Below are 20,627 nucleotides of genomic sequence, written 5' to 3' on the forward strand. Positions count from 1 at the left end.
CCAAAATCCTTGCGTTCAGATGGCACATAAATTGAGTAGGACAGGTATGAAAAGGTGGAAAGCCTTTTCAGCTTGAGAGTTATATTCCATCAAGTGCAACAGCTGTGAAAAAGGCAAATTCCATGTTAGGGGTAATTAGGAAAGGGATTGCAAATAAAACATTGAATATAATAATACCTTTTAAAAAATAATATGGTTGCTACTACACTAGGAATGCTGTATACAGTTCTTGTTGCTGCACCTAAAAAGGATATTGTAGAGCTGGAAGAGAAGGCAAGCAAAATAAGCAAAAAGCTGGAGAAACTCCCCTGTAAGATAGTGTTGCCATATTTCAAAAAGTAAAAACCAGGACACCCCAAAAATTGTTGACTGGAATTTTTCTATTGACTTGCCTAAGATCCAGGGCAAAGCGCCACATTTCAGAACCCCCCCCCCCCCCATGTCAATTCTGCCTTTGAAATCTTGGTGATGTCTGGGAAAATCCGGATGCATCAACTTTCCTAATGTAGGGAAAGTTTACAACATCTGAGGCTTTTAAGTTGCTCCCCAGGAGATATCATGTGGAGTTCAGCCCCCCTCCCCCCCAAAAAAAAGTGAAGACTTAAACTGGGAAATACATTTGAACAGAATAAACCTTGTTGCATATTAAAGGCTTAAGATTTATTATGATGTAAGTTTTCCTGGACTATAGTCCACTTCGTCCGATGCCACTGGACTCTTAGTTTTATTGCAACAGACAAACACAACCACCCCTTGGAAATTATTTGAGCATCAGGTCTTCTTTACCCTGAAAGTCCAAGAGGATTGATGGATTCTAATGCATGTCTTCATTTCATAATACCATTTAATCGAATGAGAAAATGTGGTATTATGCAGAGTTAACCATAGTTCTGCTAAAAATACACTCTAAACATTCTCATGCACAGGGATCGCACATAGTGCGCCAGTAATGCATCTTTATTGAGACTTGATTACACTTTTGTGGCTGAGTATTAGATATAAATAATTGCTTATGACATCTCTAAGAAGTGGTGTAGCCTCAAGCTATCTCTTAAAGCCCTTCCAAATGGAAGAGAGGAACAAATTATATCACAAGAAAACAAAATATGCACAGACAGAAATCATGCATTAAACATAGGGTGCTGCAATCACAGCTGCTTTCATAGCCTCTTCAAATTACTGTTTTCCTTGTGTGCTGTAGTGGTAGACTAACAGCACAATACAGGTTCAGTAGTACAACTTTTGCAAGTAGCTTTAGTGAGAGCTTATAGTGATGGGCAGGGACGCAGGTGGCGCTGTGGGTTAAAGCCTCAGCACCTAGGACTTGCCGATCGAAAGGTCGGCGGTTCGAATCCCCGCGGCGGGGTGCGCTCCCGTCGCTCGGTCCCAGCGCCTGCCAACCTAGCAGTTCGAAAGCACCCTTAAGTGCAAGTAGATAAATAGGGACCGCTTTCTAGCGGGAAGGTAAACGGCGTTCCGTGTGCTGCACTGGCTCGCCAGATGCAGCTTTGTCACGCTGGCCACGTGACCCGGAAATGTCTGCGGACAGCGCTGGCTCCCGGCCTATAGAGTGAGATGAGCGCACAACCCTAGAGTCTGGCAAGACTGGCCCGTACGGGCAGGGGTACCTTTACCTTTACCTTATAGTGATGGGCATAGATGAGCAAATGTGCCTACCAATACTGAGAGCCTAAGGGCCATTTCATACAACAGTAGCATTTGTCCTAACTACACCAGCCTTTTCTACATCAGTTGTGTAGATTATACACATTCCAGTACATTTCATTTATCATGTTTATTTCCTGCCTATTCTCCAAGAACTTCCAAGCGAGTGCATGGACCCTCACTCTTTTATCCTCACAACAACTGTTAGGTAGATTAGACTGAGAGAGAATGTCTGGCTTCTTCTGTTTGTCCTGCTGTATCAGAGGTGGTATTTCCTGCAGCAGACATAACTGTTGTTTAAACTTTAAAGTGTGAGGGAGCTTCAACAGACTTAAGATAATTCCATGGCTGTGCACAGAGGGGCACTAATAGTGTTGGTAGGGCAAATGGCAAAAGTCTCATTGCAAACTAGAACAGCCCTCCAAAATGGGAATCGGTTTTGGACATGGGCCTTCAGAAGACCACATAGTAGATAAACTGTCCCCTACATAATACACATTCCTCCACAATAAATAGATGTGGGGCCCAAGTTGGTCTTATATCCTTTGTAGTGTATTTTAGCTCTGATTAACACAGCACCACATTCCCTCGTAATGTGGGAAGACCAATATTTTTATATGAAATAGAATGAATGCACAGACACCAACTTGGTTGGCTTTATAAGAGGATTCAACAATTCCATGGAGGAGGAGGTTATCAATAGCTACTAGCCATGATGCCTGTTTTACCTCCATTGTTGGAGGAAGTGTGCCTCTCATGTGCTGAGAATCACAAATGGGGAGAGTGCTGGTGCTCTCAGTTCCTGCTTTGAGACTTACCACAGGCATTTATCTGGACTGTGAGAACTGGACGTTGGGCCTTTGGGCTGCTGCTCCTACATTCTTAACATTTCAAAAAAAATTTACTCTAAGTATTTTTGAAATGATGACATAGCGAGAAAGAGAGATGAAGCGTTGTTTTAAACTAACTCTGGGAAGTGCTGTGTTAACCCAGTGTAGCAATTCATAGCCAACAAGTATGTAAACGTTTCAAAAAGTTCATAAAATGATGTAAGCTTGCTGGAGGGAGAGGTGGCTGTTATTCCCTGGGTATTGCTGTGATGTCATTAATGACAAGTGCCAATGTAACATGCCCGCACAGCATTGCAGAAGCAAAGGATATGCAGCTTGGAGAAAGTCACTTCTTCCTAGGAACAAAACCCCAGGGCTGGGAAAATACAAGATCCCTGCAATTCAATTATAAGCTGGAAGAAATGTTGTTTATATATAATGGGTCGTAATTATTTTGGAAATTTAGTACAGTGGTGCCTCGGGTTACATACGCTTCAGGTTACAGACTCCGCTAACCCAGAAATAGTGCTTCAGCTTAAGAACTTTGCTTCAGGATGAGAACAGAAAAAGTGCTCCGGTGGCACGGCGGCAGCAGGAGGCCCCATTAGCTAAAGTGGTGCTTCAGGTTAAGAACAGTTTCAGGTTAAGTACGGACCTCCGGAACGAATTAAGTACTTAACCTGAGGTACCACTGTAAAGCCCTAATTGTCACTACTAAAAGGCAGATCCATTGGCCTCAGTTGAATATTTTTGCCATTAATCTTAGTGTAAAACCTTGGTTGAGTGACATGATATGAATGTCCAGTACTGTATATGTCACTACATTATTAGTTGCATTGGTGTGTAGAACAGGGTTGTTGAGCACTGTGGAAACCAAATACCCACTTTGTTTTGACTGGAAGGCTTGGTATAGAATGTCTTTCTGCAGTTGAAAATTCAGTTACAAGCTGCACCTGGGATAATCTGTATGCAAAGACTTCAGATTGGCTTTCTTTGTACTTGCCTTTGAGAACTCATTTTAAGCAAGATACAGTGGTACCTCGGGTTACTGATGCTTCAAGTTACGTGTTTTCGGGTTGCGCACCGCGCCAAACCTGGAAGTACCAGAATGGGTTACTTCCAGGTTTCGGCGCAGAAGCACTAAATCGCTACCCGCATAGACGTGACGCTGCGGGTAGTGAACATGCCTCTCGCACGGATCACGTTTGCAACCCAAGGTTCCACTGTACTGATTATTTCTTCTGTTATAACATTGGAAATTTAAAACACTATTTTAAAAAAATCAGAAGTTGAATAGATTGTAATATGATACTGGCTTTTTAAAAAACAAGAAATTGCCTATGCACAATCATCTTTTGTTGCTTTCATTAGTTGTTCATCCTTCAAGTGGGTTAGTGTCTTTTGGCATATGTCTGAGGTACATTTTACAACAGAAATCAGAAAGATATATTATTGTACAGTGGTGCCCCGCAAGACGAATGCCTCGCAAGACGAAAAACTCGCTAGACGAAAGGGTTTTCTGTTTTTTGAGTCATTCCGCAAGACGAATTTCCCTATGGGCTTGCTTCGCAAGATGAAATGTCTTGCGAGTTCTTGCGAGTTTGTTTCCTTTTTCTTAAAGCCGCTAAGCCGTTAATAGCCGCGCTTCGCAAGACGAAAAAACCGCAAGACGAAGAGACTCGCGGAACGGATTAATTTCGTCTTGCGAGGCACCACTGTAAAGGCATAGCTTCAAATAAGTGTTTTCTCCCTTTGCCCTCACAATTTAAATTGACTTTCTTGTTGCACCAGTCTTCGCACCCACTACAAGTACAAACGTGTGCTCCTACACACAAGCTACTGTTTGAGCAGAACTAATGAAAGTAACCTCCAAGCCATTTCCATAGAGAAAGCCTCAACAGGATTACAGCTGCCTCTAGTAGAGTGACCACATGAACTATAAATGAGAGCTTCCCATCTGCTTGGAAGCTGGACTCCAGTAGGCATATACATTTATATCTCACTTTTCCTTCAAGGTAGCATATATACCGTATTTTTCACCCTATAGGACGCACCTTTCCCCCTCCAAAAATGAAGGGGAAATGTGTGTGCGTCCTATGGGGCAAATGCAGGCTTTCGCTGAAGCTTGGAGAGCGAGGGGGGTTGGTGCGCACCGACCCCTCTCGCTCTCCAGGCTTCAGGAAGCTATCCGCTAACCGTGGGAGACCCAGCTCTCCCAGGGCTAGCGGAGAGCTTGCCTGCACCCAGAAGCTTGGGGCACGCTGAGCTCCGCACGCCCCAAGCTTCGGGATTAGCGCAGCGCTCCGCTAGCCGTGGGAGAGCCGCACGAAGTTGCGTGGCTCTCCCACGGCTAGCGGAGACCTTGCCGGCACCCAGAAGTTTGGGGCGCACTGAGCTCAGCACGCCCCAAGCTTCGGGATTAGCGCAGCGCTCCGCTAGCCGTGGGAGAGCCGCGTGGCTCTCCCGCAGCTAGCGGAGACCTTGCCGGCACCCAGAAGCTTGGGGCGCGCTGAGCTCCGCATGCTCCAAGCTTCGGGATTTGCACAGCGCTCCGCTAGCCGTGGGAGAGCCGCGCGGCTCTCCCATGGCTAGCGGAGACCTTGCCGGCACCCAGAAGCTTGGGGTGCGCTGAGCTCAGCACGCCCCAAGCTTCGGAATTAGTGCAGCGCACCTGGGGGGGGGGAAATAAATTTCTCCCCTTTATTTCCCCCCAAAAAAGCTAGGTGCGTCCTATGGGCCGGTGCGTCCTATGGGGTGAAAAATACGGTAGTTTCCCCCCAATCTTATCCTCAAATCAACCCTGTGGAGCAGGTTAGGCTGTGAGAGAATATTGTGCAAGGTCACCCAGTGAACTTTATGGTGGAGTGAGATTTTCAACCTGAGTCTCCCTCATTCTAGTCCAGCTCTCTGACAACTGTACCACATTTGCCTACTTGGTACCCTTATGACTTCACCCCCAAAGGTGCACTGCTCCATTGTCTCCCAAGACAGATGGATGTCAAACAGCTAGAAGCTGACTCAAACCTCTAACAAGCTCATCCTGCTCCATGTTAGCTTTGGGGTGCTTTGAGAACAGAACAAGATAGTTCTTAATGAGATTGCAGCACAGGTGTGCCCTTTGCACACATGAAGTATCATCATTCACTCATATTCACTGCAACTCTGCCAATATCACATATCACCCCTTTCCAATCTGCTGTCTAATTGCATGAAACAACTTGTGTATGTTCAAACTGCTGTTCTCCTTTTATGCATAATCCACCTCTTGGGAGATGCCATTCTGCTTCTTTCAAAGCCTCCATGGACCTAGGTTGCTACTGTTTAGGCTGCTGGCTTGAGTTCTTAAACATGTTTTATGCCTAATTACACTTAAGAGCTCTCTCCCTTGCTTTTCCTTTTCAGTAAGTGATAGGTTTACTCTTGTATATCCTAAGGAGACAAGTTGATTTATATTTTGGTGGCTTGTAAAGAGCCCCTGCTTTCATTTGTTAAGTTGAATTGGCCAGTGAAGCTCTGTCTTTGAAGGGCAGGTCTTTCAGAAGCAGTTGATTTCTTAACTTCTAATGACGTTTCTTTTGGTGGAATACTAATACTGTAAAAGATAAGTAAACTCAAAAAGACTTTTCTTCTATAAATCACAGTCAAAATTTAGAGGGTCATATATGTAACTTGGCAAGTGTGAGATTGTGACTCCGCTCTTAAGAATCTCATATTCAGCACATAATTTGGCATCCTAAGAGTTTTTCCAAAATGTATCTAGACTTTGATTGTGGAGAAAATATTGGAGGCCTGCTAATGTTATATCTTGACAAGTAAGAAGTTAGAGGGAAAGGAAGACAAGGCGTGACTTTCACTAACCAATAAATCAAGTCTTCCATATCCTGTTCAGCTGTTTGTTTCTCTCCACTCCCTGCCTTAGTTTCCGTTCATCTTCCGCCCCACTTAAAACCACCTTCCCATTAATCCCACCATCCTTGATCTATTTATATTAAAAACAATCCAAACAAAGGAACAAAACAAAAACAGTTGCTGAAAAGAGGAGTTCCGAATTAAAGGTTCTTAAGCTCAGAATTTGAAATGGATAGCACACAGCCCCGGTACATATATTTGTATCGTTTTTCTTTCTGTCTTTTTTCAACAAAAGCAACGGCTAAAGCTTTTATGATTTTCAGAGTGGTGATATATGTAACAGTGAGAGAGTGACAAGAGAGTCAAACCCTTCAGGACTAGGGATGTCTGGCAACCTTGCTCTAGAGACTGATCACTGTAGCTATATGTTCTTCTTGAACAATTCAGCTACTTCTGTAGTGCAGAACAAGGATGTGCTTTGAAACATTGGCTGGGAATTTTAATACAGCAATGTAGATACAGGCATAATTATGCCAAGAAGAGGACTGGAGGAACAGAAGGAGGCTGTATTTAAAAGCCATGCAGACCAACCCTGAAAAAAGAGAGGTGAGTTGGAGCTGTCTTATTTTAAAATGCCAGGTGTTTTCCTTCCCCCTTCCCCTTCAATCTTCTTTTATGCCTTACTTAAGAGCTAGGGCTCTTTGCTGTGCCATCTTTGCCTGTTTCCTACCACTTTTTCCTTTACCCTCTGTCAAGTCACAACTATATAAAGACCAAATAATAATAATAATCCAAATCCACTGGAATTCCGAACTAGAAACCATATTATTTATAGATGTTCTCCACAAACCCTACATGGACATACCCTCCTATGCTTTGCTGATGAGACAGCAAACATGAGCAAACATATTTAAACATGAGGACTATGCATGGGTGGGTGAGCTCAACCATCTGGTGTGATGTAGGCAACACAGTCTAGATCAGGCTTCCTCAAACTTGGCCCTCCAGATGTTTTGAGACTACAGTTCCTATCATCCTGCCAGCTAGGGATCATGGGAGTTGTAGGCCAAAAACATCTGGAGGGCCAAGTTTGAGGAAGCCTGGTCTAGATTCAAATGGGCCACAAGCTGAAAATGGAAACTAAAAGTGCAGGCAAGCAGTTGGCTCCAGATGGCACACAAGCCTGCATGTAGCACTAAGTCATGGTTTAGTGTCACAAGGATAAGATAACTTGCCTGTGAGTCCTGGAAAACTTGTTCCCTGCCTTGTAGGCCTTTTCCACCTCACCTGGGGGCATGGGGCCCTAACTGACTCCAGCTACAAATATGTAGCTGAGGCTGCTGAATTGACTCTTGGGCTGGGGTGTTGTTTGGGGGATTTTGGCTGTGGGGGGTGTTGGTGTTGTTAATGCTCTTTTTTTGATCTTTATTATATATATTATTGTGATTTATGTGGAAATTTTTCAGTTTGGTTGTGTATTTTTAATGTTTTGTTTATTGTTTATGACTAATTTTGTTACGTTATTACATATTTTTTCATGTTGTAATCTACCTTGAGCATGTTTGAACTGTGGAAAGGTAGGAAATAAATAAAATTATGTATGTATGTATAAGACATAATGGCCCTCTCTTCCTCCAGCACAACCATAAAACGGAGATTGGAAGTTTAGACCTCCTGTTTAGATTAACCACAATGTAGTGTGTTGTCCAAACTCTAAATTGTTGTTAGTTTTAAACTGATTAGTGGAAACAAATCAGCTTTGTAAATTATGGTTGATTAGTTTTCCACTTACCAGTTAGTCTTAATTGCAGTTTGGGTTCAGGTGACACAGCAAGCTGTGTGGTTCATCTGAAGTGGAAGTAAAAGCTTCCAAACTCGTCTGCAGCCACACTGGAAGGGGAGAGAGTAAGATGTGAGCCCTACCTGCTCTGGATTAAACCCAAGGCTTTCTGTATGCAAAGCATGTGCCCGGTCACTAAGTTTACAGCCCCACATGTAATCCTATATAATAAACTGATGTAAATAAATAATACCAAGAATACAACTCTAGTAGGAAACCTCTTTGTGTTTCTACTCTGGGCTTCAGCAGTAGCTATCATAGGCAAATGAGGACTATTGGAGACTGGGGGCGGGGAGTGTTTCCCTGAGAAAGGAGTTTTACATTTGGGATTGTCTCAGCAAAATTTGGGCAGCTGAAGAACTGGGCAGCCAGTTCATTTGCATTTGTTGCCTCTGTTGTCCATGAGAATAAAAGTCCAGTTAATAAATGCTAAATTGCAAAGTGAGCTCATTCCAGAGCTCAGGCACTCAAGCAGAGTCTCCAATATGCTAGCCCAAATTACAGTTTTGGAATGGCTCCTATGCCTTTTTAACAGAGATCCAATATGCAGAATGTAGCAGGAAAGCTCAGCTGCAGACTGCAGTCCCAAGCCTCACCCACTAAGGATTGCATCACTTTTCTCTGTGGGACAATTTCTCTTCCAGTATTTTTGTATGTGAGGCAATTGTTAAAGATACAGGAGCTTTGCCTGAAAAGTTGGCAACATTAGTCATATACCTCATAAATGGAATGTGGAAGTGGGTCTGCTGCAGCTGCATGAATATATATTTTAATAAAGCTGTCACTAGAAACTACAAATTCTAATAACTTTTTTAAAATGTGTCAAGTTTGGCCTTTCTAATGTGTATTATTTCCACCTCTCTCTTACTGTTTCATACCCTGCTGTTTGTTTCAATTCATCTTTCCCTTGGGGGTTGTGCTGCACTTGGGAATAAAGTTAGCTTAACATTTGGCCAGAAAGCTCTAGCTGCAAATGAATATCTTGGCAAATGTGTTTCTTGTTTTCCAAATTCTGCCTTACGTGAACTATTCATCCTTATTGATATATATATTTCATAAGTTTCTGCTTACGTTTCTTAATTAATATTTGAATAATCATGTAAGTTCTACTCCAGCCATCACTTACTGTCAGTGCAAGATTTCTTACTAGTTCTGTTAAATAAATGCCTGCTTAATTTATGGACAGCACAGGTGAATGGGGATGTTTAGTCCCTCCCCTCTAACTGCTATAGACTGTTGGTGAAAGCAAGAAAATAGTGTATGTGCCAGCAGGAAAAAAACTATTGTCCATAAGTAAGCATCTGTTAACGTACATTGTTCCCAACTCTCTTTCTAGAACAGCCGAAAGGAAGTTCCCTATAGAATATATGTTTTTATCGAAGTAATGATGACTTTACAAATGGCTCAAAATTCACCACAAATTATTTAGTATGTGCTCTGGTGCAAAAACTTTTACTGTAGCTCTGTGCAGCTCTGTTGCAAGCTGTTCCATCCCTCCAGTCTAACAGCCCTAATTAACCAGATGGAATTTTTTAACTAATAGTATAGTAACTTGAGGAGGCTTGTATCTGATACCTTAGTTTGGAGACAAGGCTTTTTGAGAAAGGGTTCCTGCTTCCTCAGTACCTTTTGGTAGTGAAAATGATGTGATAGTCAGATACAGAGTATTAGGTAAAGTTGTGATAGGATCTTCATAAGCAATCAGCTGTAAAAGACTCAAAATAAAATTATTGTGAAGAGGGGTGCAGTGATTAATTTTGAAGGGAATAGGTGTCTGGGTTCATGCTTGGTGTGAACTCTGTCGATCTGTCCTGGAAGGCATCCAGCGTAGGGTAGCTTATTGGTTGAAATACACTTTTCTTTATTATTTCATATCTACTTCCTTAACATGGAGGCAAAGCCAGAAGTAGAAGGCTATATTGTGTTAAAGTGTATTTTTTATTTTGTCACACTGCTGCAAAAACAGAGTCTCCAGTAAAGATTTGGTTAATACAGATGGCTAGAATTTGTCTACCTGTTCGTACCAAATTTAAATTGTGTGTTCTGGCAAACTAGTTGTCATAAATAAAACCAGTGTATAATATGTATCTAACCTATTGCAGGATTAATTCCAATAAATTGTTTTTAAAATGTGTGGCCAGTATTTAGCTAGTCATTTGAACTAATTTTAAGGGTTTCCCCCCGTCAAACTCTGTGATGAAGATGTCTGTGATGAAGAGCCTGAATAGCTCAGTTGTTTAGAGTGTGATGCTGATAATGCCCAAGTTTGCTGGTTCGATCCCTGTATTGCAGGGGTGCCCACACCTTTTTCAAAGAGGGCCAGATTTGATGAAGTGAACAAGTGAACATGCATGAGGGCCGACCAAGCTGTTGAGCTTTTTTTTAGGATTGAAGTTGCTGAGTTGTTTTTTTTAGAATTTTATCCCAGGACATATACTGCCATGGGGGCTACATTAGGCCCCCAAAACAGACTTTGAACATGCCTGCTGTATGGGATGACTGCATATTCCTGCATTGCAGGGGGTTGGAGTCTTTTCTACAATTCTATGTTCTTTGTTTCTATGTTTACATTGTCATAAGTGCATTGGATTTATTACAGTTGGCTGAACATTTTAAATTTGATTGATTTTAATGGAAGACCCATATGTGCTTTAACTCTGTGATCAAGGAACTGAAAGTTTTACTTTGGTTGGATCACGTGTTCCTGGGTTGTATTTGATCTGTAATAGACAAAGTATTTTTTAGCTACAGATCAAGAATAAGCTTGATAGTATAGAACTTGTACACCTTGCTTATTGCTTGTTGAAAAGATTATTTTTATTTTTATTAAGCCACACCTATTTTAAAGGCTTCTTGCATGATTAATAATAATCTTATTTCTTTTGGGAGCCTTAGAGCCTTTCAGTAAGGCCTCTTATGCAAATTCTGAAATGATGTGTGCCTTTTATTCCCATTAGTATTGTTACTGGGTATTGAGCCATATATGTGCACATTACATTAACAAAAGGGACAATAAATTACACTGAGATTTAACAATTACGCAAAGGAACAATTACATAGGTGGAGGCAGTGAATAGTGGGGGTTGAATGCAACTAAGTTGTTGCACTAGGAGAAGCCAGCACAGTGAGTCCTCTAACAGGAGTCTTCCTGCCCCTCCTGAAATCTGTTTGGGAGGGTTGGGAGAAACCTCAGAACAGCACACAGTGTGAGGAGGGGGGAGATTGTTCCATCTGGCAAGCAGAAATGCTTGCAATGCCTGAATTGAGCTCCTTAGTGCAGCATTGAATCCCACCCTTAGACTAGAGCTCCATCTGCTGATGTAGAATTAGTTCTGCTTCAGACAACTTAAGGAACCCTTCTTTAACTTGAGAAGGCTGTTTTTAAGGTGTTTTCCTGATTTGTTTGAGTGTGGATGTTTCTAACATTGTTTCAGTATTGAGAGTTCAAAATTTAGCAGCTGAACTGAATGAGTGCTTGCATGATATGTGTTACTATACTTGAATTCAAAACATCTCTTCTAAATTCAGTGGTCTTTTTAAAAAGTCATCTTTTTTAGTTACAGGTAGGTAGCCATGTTGGTCTGTTGTAGTCGAAAGAAAATAAAAAAAATTCCTTCCAGTAGCACCTTAGAGACCAACTAAGTTTGTTACTGGTATGAGCTTTCGTGTGCATGCACACTTCTTCAGATACACTGAAACAGAAGTTACCAGACTCATATATATAGTGAGAGGGTGGGGAGGGGTATTACTCAGAAGGGTGGTGGGAATGGGTGATTGACTGATAGTTGTGGTAAACCTGTTGATGGCTGTTTTTTTGAACAGTGATAAGGTAGTCCTGATTTCTGGGCTCCAGATGAATCCTTTGTCATTCTGTGAAATCATGATGAAATTGAATGACCAGTTGAGTTGAAAACATAGGTATGTGTGAAAAACATTAGAAATTAGAAATCTTCAAAAGAGAACACTACGAATATAGAGAACAGTACCAAGAATCTGGCTGGCGCTAATTTTATATTCTGGATTGTTGGTATTTATTTTCCTGTGTCTGTTCTGTTGCAACATATTAAATTTTGTAAACTGTGTTAAATGCTTTTTTAAAAAGTGGGAAAAAAGTAAACTAAACACTTGTGCCTTTAAATTTGTTCCTGAAGACTTGGCAGTAAGCATTACTCTTATTTGGGTATGGGATGGAGAAGCAGGTTCATCAATCCTCACCATGGTTTTCTGATCTAACAAGAATAGACACTGGCTAAAAATATTGTTCTAGAAGGAGATGGAAGCTGCTCTGATCTTGAAGTGGTCAAATTTAACAAGCTTGATTCATTGTCACTAGCTGCATAGGCAAAAAAAATCCTTGCAAAAAAGCTCTCATAAACCGAGGTCCTGTGAATTATTATAGTGAATGTGAATGTGCAGCTTGCTGGTAGATACATCACAAAATCCATTGCCATCTCAGGAGCAGCAAACCTTGGCATGTTGTGTCGTCTAAACTCCAGGTAGTTTTCTCTAAAAAGACTTTGGCTACCACTCATGGTTTGTTTGCAAGGAAGCAAAACCTTCTGGTTTGTTCCTTGTGGCCCAGGTAAGGCCAAAGCAGATACTTTTGAGCAACATGCCCCAATGTACTACTCCTTCACACTAAACCATAGTCAAATGTTAACTATGGTTTACTGCAGGGGTTACCAGCATGGTACCTGCATGTGTGTACAGAGAGGCCTTCCATTGTGCCCACAGAGCCACTTCCCCACCACACCCCTCCCACCCATGAAATTAGGCTTGAAAGAAGCAGTCTGTTTTAGCCAATAGACCAGGTTTCAGTATGTGATTAGTTGCAGGGTGGCGGGGGTGCCTATGACAGCTTATCCAGTTTGCAGATGTGCCTATGAGCCAAAAGGGGCTATGACCCCTGGTATAACATGATGTGCTAACACAGCCAGTGTGTATGGAGGGTTAATAATAAATGCAACAGTCAAATTATCATGAAAGATCACTCAGGCAAGTTCAAAGGCTCTCTTAAAAAGAAGATAAGGTAGCCTGCTATCATGAGGCCATCAAAGGACAAGTAAAGTAAGTTTCCCTATGGAGAGAGTTGCATAGTTTTGATGCCACTGCCCCAAATTACCACTTAACATCTTTTAGAAGATGGAGACACAGAAACCCAGAACTCCAAGTGTGGGTGTTGATGGAGGCAGGTATGTTCATATGGGATGGGGGGAGCTGTTTCCAAGTCACCACTATGAAAGCTAAAATGTAATTAGTCTGTGGTGTAGCTTTTTTGCCTTCCGTTTGGGTAAAAAAGAAATGTGTTGTTGTTCTTCCTATATCTGTAAGGAAGAAATCATCCTTGCTTGCAGTTCTGTTACAAAAAAAAGGAACTCCAGCTTTGTTTTTCTCTGTCAGAGGCTGGGAATATTTTTAGTGGGCTTCGTGACACAGCTGAAGATTGTTCATGTGACACACAGAGCAGTTTGCTTGTTAGGAGTCGCCCTCTCTTTCTGGAACATCCACTCAGAGCTCTGCCAACATGCCTAGGGTGCCCCTGCTTCATATTCTATTCATACTGCATTGGCAGGACAGAATTCAGTCTAACAAGGCTAGAGCAACATTCTGCTTAACCTTACTCTCTAGGACAGCATGTTCAAGCTAGGGAGAAGCCTTCGGCTTTACTGCACGTTCTTTTGCTTGTTTCAGAGCCAGCATGGAAACCTCGACATCCTCTTCTGATACAGTATGTTTTGTTACCCTCCCTTCTTTAGTGGTGCTTTTGCTAAAGTTCTAGTGAGAGAAAGCTCAACATGCAGATAGGCATTGAATACATGCAATGAAGCATTCCTTCAAAAGATGCTCCATTCATTTTTGAAATAGCTGCTGTCTGCTATTTTTGTGCATTCTGTCGTAGACTTACACTAAAGTCCTGGTTATCCAGGCTGATCGAGAGCATGAAATATATCAGAAATATATAGCAGGCATAAACCATATTCATCATGTAGAAGGATTGGAAAGTGTGAGGCTTGGATGAATGACTTTAGCCATACCTTTTCTGTTGTGCATGCCTGCTTGGTCTGTTTTGGAACTGTAATGAGATGGACTTGAAATGGTTTTATGGTGGTTGCTTTTTGATCCATTTGTGTCATATAAATAGTGCCAGTAATAAACGGTGTGTTTGTGCACATTTTTTTGCTTGCTTTTTATGATGGAAGAATAATTGGGCATCATAAAGCTGCCCTTTTCTATGAAATAAATCATAATACAAAAGGTTCTTGTCCCTTTTCATCCTCATTAGAGCTGTTTGTAGTTATGCAAAGTGATTTCCCCCCTTAGGGCTTTGAGGTCAGTCTTTGCTTTAGCAACAAACTGAAATTCAATCTGCATGAACATGTTAGAATTTCAGAAGGGTAAAACACAGGTTTGTCATTGAGTAGCATTTATATTTTAGTTAAAACAGAGTTTGCCTCTCTTCTGTCTATCTAGATCGTGCATTTATTGGTAGTATTAACAGGCAAATATGGAATGAGGTACTTTGATTATGAAATTGGAATGTTTGGTCCTCACTGCTCTTAATATAGTAAAAGTTGGTTTCCTAATCAACTTACGTTAGGTCTGTTAATATTCCTTAACACAGCCATTTGAATGAACTTAACAAATCCTCCCACCTCCCACCTCAGAGAGAATTTATTTCCTTTGTCCTATGGTTACTCTTTCCTTGTTGTTTGAGTTTGCAGAAAGTTTTGGTTTATTTGATTGTTTTTTGTCAGCATGGCTGAATCACAGTTTGTTTGCTCAGAGGTTATAAAAGTTCAGTGGCTTGTGGCATTGTGCAGCTTTAAAGCCAGCTACCAGTTGTATCAGGAGATGCAAAAAAATGGGGGGGGGGGATAGAGGAGTAGTTTCAAATAAGAAATCCATAGGAATGAAAATAAGAGAATGACATACTGTATTTGTTCTCTGTGCTCTTGTTCCCAGAACAGAGCTGCTTTGTTGGGGCTTAAACAGTGAAAATAGAGAGCATTTAAAGTTCCTTTCATTTGCTGTGGAATGAGTGATAGGTAGTTAAAATACAATGCATAATCGTTGCAAATTAAAGATGGGTAGTAAGAGATTAAATTGGGAGAAGGTAACTGTAATACAACAAACATCTCCAAAACAGATTAGTCTGATTATTAGTGACTTGCCCAAGACCAGTGAATTTTGTGGTCCTGTGGGATTTTAACCCAAGTCTCCCTTGTCAAAGCCTAACACTCTTATTTATTCATAAGACATCATTGATTCTCTGACATTTGTTTTCTAGCATGATCATAAAGTGATGCCAGTCACTGCCTCTCAGTCACAAGGGTTCTTGTGGGGATTGATGGGGGGGAGATCAATTACGTACACCACTTTGAGCTTTTTGGAGGAAAAAGTGTGATATAAATGCAATTAATAAATAATAATAATAAATAAAACCTGGCAGACAGGAATTTGATTCTCAGTGGCTCCCACTAAGTTCTGTGGAATAAAGTGAGCAGGTTACAATTGGCAAGTCTGTTGGAAGTGGCACAACCTGTTCTTTCATCCTGTCCTGCCAGGAAGCAGTTCAGCTGGTTCAGTGATGTTCTTGAGTATATTGGTTGCATTTCCACCCGTATAAGTGGCTATAACTTCCTCTCCTAAGTATTGTGCTTAGGTGCATTGTTGTGGTTTCTAGAGGCACCTGGTTGGCCACTAGGTAAAGCAGAATGGTGGACCTTTGTCTGATCCAGTGGGACTCCAATGTTGTGGGACTCCAATGGCCTGTTCTTAATGCTTGCAGCCTCCATTGTGAGGAATCTTAAGGGCCAGGTAGTGGTGATGCAATATTGGTTGTGTAGAAACAAAGTACTGTACTGCAGTTGTCTAAATTTCTGGACCTGTGAAGAAGGCACCCACCACACAGGCATGTTGCGTCTCTTTTCCCCTCGTGGTCCCTACAATATACCGGCCACACACCCTGGCATTTTTTTAGAAGTTGATTTTGCCATCAGCCCAATTTATGTAGGGCATATACTTCATCTCTTATATTCATATCTGTCAAATTGTTTTGCTGCTTGTTGCGAATGCCCTGCTTCATGGATAAAAACCACCCAAGCTGGCAGTTGGATCTCACGTACTGAAGGGACAACATCCATCACTGCACTTGAGGACAGGCGGCTAGCTTAGGGGCTCAAGGCAGGCCACAGCTCCATCCTCCAGCACCTTACTGTTGCTTCCTGCCCTCCAGCATACACAGCCTGAGGTAGCTGCCTCATCCCACGTAATGTTAGGGCTGACCCTGAAATCAGTAGTACAGTTGCTTATCCTAACAACACCAAATTCATTATTCATTTCTACAGCTGCAAGTATCTACAATTCTTCTCTCCAGATGAGGTGGTTAGCAACAAGCAGTAGGATTTGTTTAGGGCCTGGCTTTATAATTATAATTATTTATTATTTACTCAGTTTGTATACTGCACTTCACCCAAAAATCACAGTGCAACATGAAGATTGAGCTAAACCCCTGGGTGAACTGGAATCTGAATAGACATATTTCTCTTGCTGAATTATTGCTTTAGCTCATAAATGCTACACATGTAAAGATTTAGGTTACATTTGGTGTTAGTGGAGAGGGATTTATATATTTGCTGTTAGTAGAGTGGGTCATACAGTGTTCTGAAATGACATGCATTCCCCCCCCCCCAAAAAATGTATATTGCATATAAAGAATGGCAGTGTTTTTAAGTGCTACTTTTTGTATTTTATAGATTTTTTTTAAAATTTGGTGTTGCATAAGCATCTGAGTGCTTTCATTTTGGAAGTGGAGAAATGTGGTGTACATCCTTAAAATAAATAACAAGTGCTGTGTACATTAGGGGCTTTCTTTAAATGGATTTTTGCTTTTTCTAGCATCGTGTCACTTCCCTCCCCCCCCTTTTCATTCCAGAGCAAAACGTGTTTTCACAACTAGAAACATCATTTTCGTTAATACTGCAAGTATGAACATCTTTAAAATGTTTCCAGCATGTTTAAAATTACCTATAAATTGATTCATGTAAAATTTATTTGATCCACACATTTCTAATCGTGTAAATATTCATAATATAAATAAGTGTGCATTAACATTTGTGTTTGTGGCAATCTAAGATAAGAGATTGATCTAAAAATTCACAATCCATCTATGAATACAGATTTCACAAATGCAATGTTTTATCTTCATCTAGAGTGCCCTCTGCAGGCTAAACTATAGCCAAGCAGGATATGTAAAGCAAGCTTGATTTATTCAGTGTATTGATTGGTAAAGTGTGTTTTGTACCCTTAAAGGGGAAAAGAAGCTTGGGTGGGGGCTATTTTGAGCATTAAAATATCTGATGAGGACAAAAGGATCCACCTCTTTCCTATGCTATTGTTCCAGTTGCAACTTCTCAAGGCTGCTTTTGACTAAATATCTAGTTTGGCCAAGTTTATATGCATTGTAATTTGAGCTAATGCATATTTGAACTTCTTAAATGCATATTTTGGATACTATACAAGGGGGAGGTGGACTGCTAGGAGTGCATTCCCCAAATGTGGGGACAATTATAAGCCATTTTAAATGGAGCAAAGAAAGTAGATAGAATTGGGGGGCAAGAACTCCCAGTCCTACAATCCATCACACTAAAATATCTCCTTTGTTTCAGTTCTCTAGCAGGAACAGTACTAATGCATATATCCATTGGACAAAGTCTAGTGTCTGCAATAAACCCTGATATGCATGCAGACTGGGCTAGGAATGTTAGGTTACCAAACTGGAATAAATTAAATATTGATTGAAATATATGTGTTACCCAGTGTGTTCTCTAGCTTTTGCTAGTATACGTGCTGAAACAGACTTTGTTTGAGTGGTTCTGTGTCAAACAGAGATCCTTCTGATTAGTAGACATCTCTACTGCTATGAGGGTGGCAAACCACACCACACAATTAAACAGCACTGAACCAATGTTTGGTATCATTAAAGACTTCAGGTGCTGGGGAGCAGTTGGAATTTTTAAAAAATTATCTCTCAGTTATTAGCTTATTTAAATAAGTTCATGTGAAGCTCATCAGAGGTCCTGCCATTAACCTTGCCTCCATTGCTACGGGTTTACATGCTCTGTAGTATAGTAGGCTAGACTATTCTGTTGTGGCAAGAGTCCTGTTTTCTTAAGTTCTCTTTCAACCTAAGTGACACCAGGGTTTAAGCATCAAGACTCTAGGTGTAAGAGGTCTAGCCTGGGTTGCAAGCCGATTAGCAAATGTAGACGGTAAGTAAGCATTTCACATTCTGAATAAATCAGTATAACTGTGTACTTATGAGGCAAGCTTCCTGTTTGTAGGTAAACTGGTGAGGACTTGAGTGAAGAAACCCAGCTGAACCATTGACAGGGTTCCCTGAACCAGAAATGAAATTCTCCTATGTTAGAAGTCTTTTCTTTCTCTATGTAGTTTCATAGCTGTCAACTCTAGCTGTATAGCTAGAAATAGTAAATCTGCCAATGATTTACTTGAAAGTAATTCATCCTAATTACTACCTTTTTATATTGTAAGCTAATTTTTGTTTGTAAAAGATAAGCAAAAATTAATCCACAACTGATCATATTGAATGTATAGTTGTGCAAAACAGGCATGTTTTGTAAATTGGCATAGATGTATTTGCCATTCAGAGGTGAACTTGGGGTTCCATAAATCCCATTTTATCTTGTAATCTTGTGGGAAATTAAGGTTCAGTTTAAATATTGCTTTTGTCGTGTGTGTGTGTGTGTGTGTGTGTGTGTGTGTGTGTGTTCAACATGCTGTAGAAACTACTGACATATCTTCTTGGCTAAGGAAATATACAAACTGTTGCCTTTGTTTCCAGAACATGTGACAGAAGTAGAAGTACTTAACCAAGTGTATATTTTTTATTATGCTAGATGTCTTAACTTGTATTCAGAGTTCATATGATGAACTATGACTAATAAATGAAAAATAATGTTGTTAGCATGCTTGCTGTGAAGCAGATCTCTATTATCTACACTTTTGAACCCCTGAAGGCAATAAGTGTTTAAAGCAGATTAATTACATTAAGGTTATAAAAAATACTTGATTTTCGATAACATGGTATCTCAGCCGAAGAGCCTTGCCTCCCACAGATATCCTTGGTTCTTTTCCTGCTTGGCAGGGGATTGGACTCGATGGCCCTTGTGGTCTATTCCAACTCTATGATTCTATGATTTTCTCATGTAAACCATGACACCTAGTCCACACATTCAGTGGTCCTGTATCCAAATTTTGGGTTGGGCCCCAGCTTGACGGTAAAATCAGTTTGATTGTAGAATGGACTCCCTTGGAAGGTGGTGGACTCTCCTTCATTGGAGGTTTCTAAGCAGAGGTTGGATGGCCATCTGTCATGGATGAACAATAAGACCATGCAAACATATGGTATACTATTAAGAAATATGCCCACAAATGTGTGTTTGGCCTAAAGAGAGGTCCCAGGTAAGAAAAGCCTGAAGACTTCAAGGTCTGGCCTGCGAAATGTATTTCCTGGAACTTTTCACAATGAAAGATTCCAAAGGTATATACATGCCAGTCTATGGTAAAAAGAAAAAAAGTCACATTGTAAAGATACCAGACTTAGATAAAAGCTTTCATTGCAATAAATCCGCTGTTCTTTCGGGTGTCTCAAGATTCTGGTATTCTCCCTGGAACTGTAAGAAACCGATTTGGTTAATAAACAACTTGTATCATGCAGGTTGAGTTCATCTCCTGCTCATAGAGAGTGGCAAGCAAAGCAGATAATGTAATTGTCATCTTGATGAAATTTCAAGAAGAGATGTGACTACTTTTGTCTGAGAAATTACTAGGGTTTCCTGATATCCTGATATCTGCTCCTTGTTTGGGGTGTATAGGGTGTTAGGGAAGGAGTACTAACTTTGGTGGGGGACATGTGGTGCTCCTTTGGGGCAGTTTGTCCACCTTTGGTCCCCACGCTGCACTCAGCTCTCACCTTTGGTGATAAAATTTAGTATTTTGTTCAGAGTTAGAGATAGTTATCATTGGGTCTTGCAACCACCGATAAAAACTTCGCCACTGCTAATTTTCTAGCATTTGTCTGGTCTTCCAATAGGAACCTCACATAGTGAGCCTCTGAATTTCCCAGGAAAGGTACCAGCAAGGGCAATATCAGTTCAACCCTGGCTTGCTCGTATTTCACACAGTGCAGCAAAATATGTTTTATAGAATCGATGTCTTGGGCACACGAGCAAAGTCTGTCCTGGTAGGGAACTCCTCTCAACATGCCATCCAACACTGCAGAAGGAAAGACGTTTAGTCTGGCTTTAGTGAATAACCTTCGATAATTTGGTGCTGTAAAGTTTCTAATGTAAGGTGTTAACTTTTAAAGACATGCCCATATTCTACTCCTACAGCCAATGGACTACAGACTGCGTGTGATC

General features: G+C 41.0%; 1 protein-coding gene across 5 annotated transcripts in view; it reads left to right on the forward strand.

Moving 5' to 3' along the window:
- Positions 1-20,627, forward strand: part of TMCC1 (transmembrane and coiled-coil domain family 1) — a 108,782-nt gene that overhangs the window by 57,859 nt on the left and 30,296 nt on the right. Inside the window, exon 1 of one of the 5 annotated variants that reach the window (XM_028719284.2) lies at positions 13,764-13,912. The exons of the other annotated variants lie outside the window; for them this stretch is intronic. Coding sequence (XP_028575117.1) covers positions 13,883-13,912 — 30 coding nt within the window. The 5' untranslated portion in view covers positions 13,764-13,882. Of the gene's footprint in view, positions 1-13,763; positions 13,913-20,627 lie in introns of those variants that run through there. 5 annotated transcript variants of the gene reach the window in all.

Source organism: Podarcis muralis, chromosome 2 (assembly GCF_964188315.1).
Source record: "Podarcis muralis chromosome 2, rPodMur119.hap1.1, whole genome shotgun sequence".
Classification (NCBI taxonomy): domain Eukaryota; kingdom Metazoa; phylum Chordata; class Lepidosauria; order Squamata; family Lacertidae; genus Podarcis; species Podarcis muralis.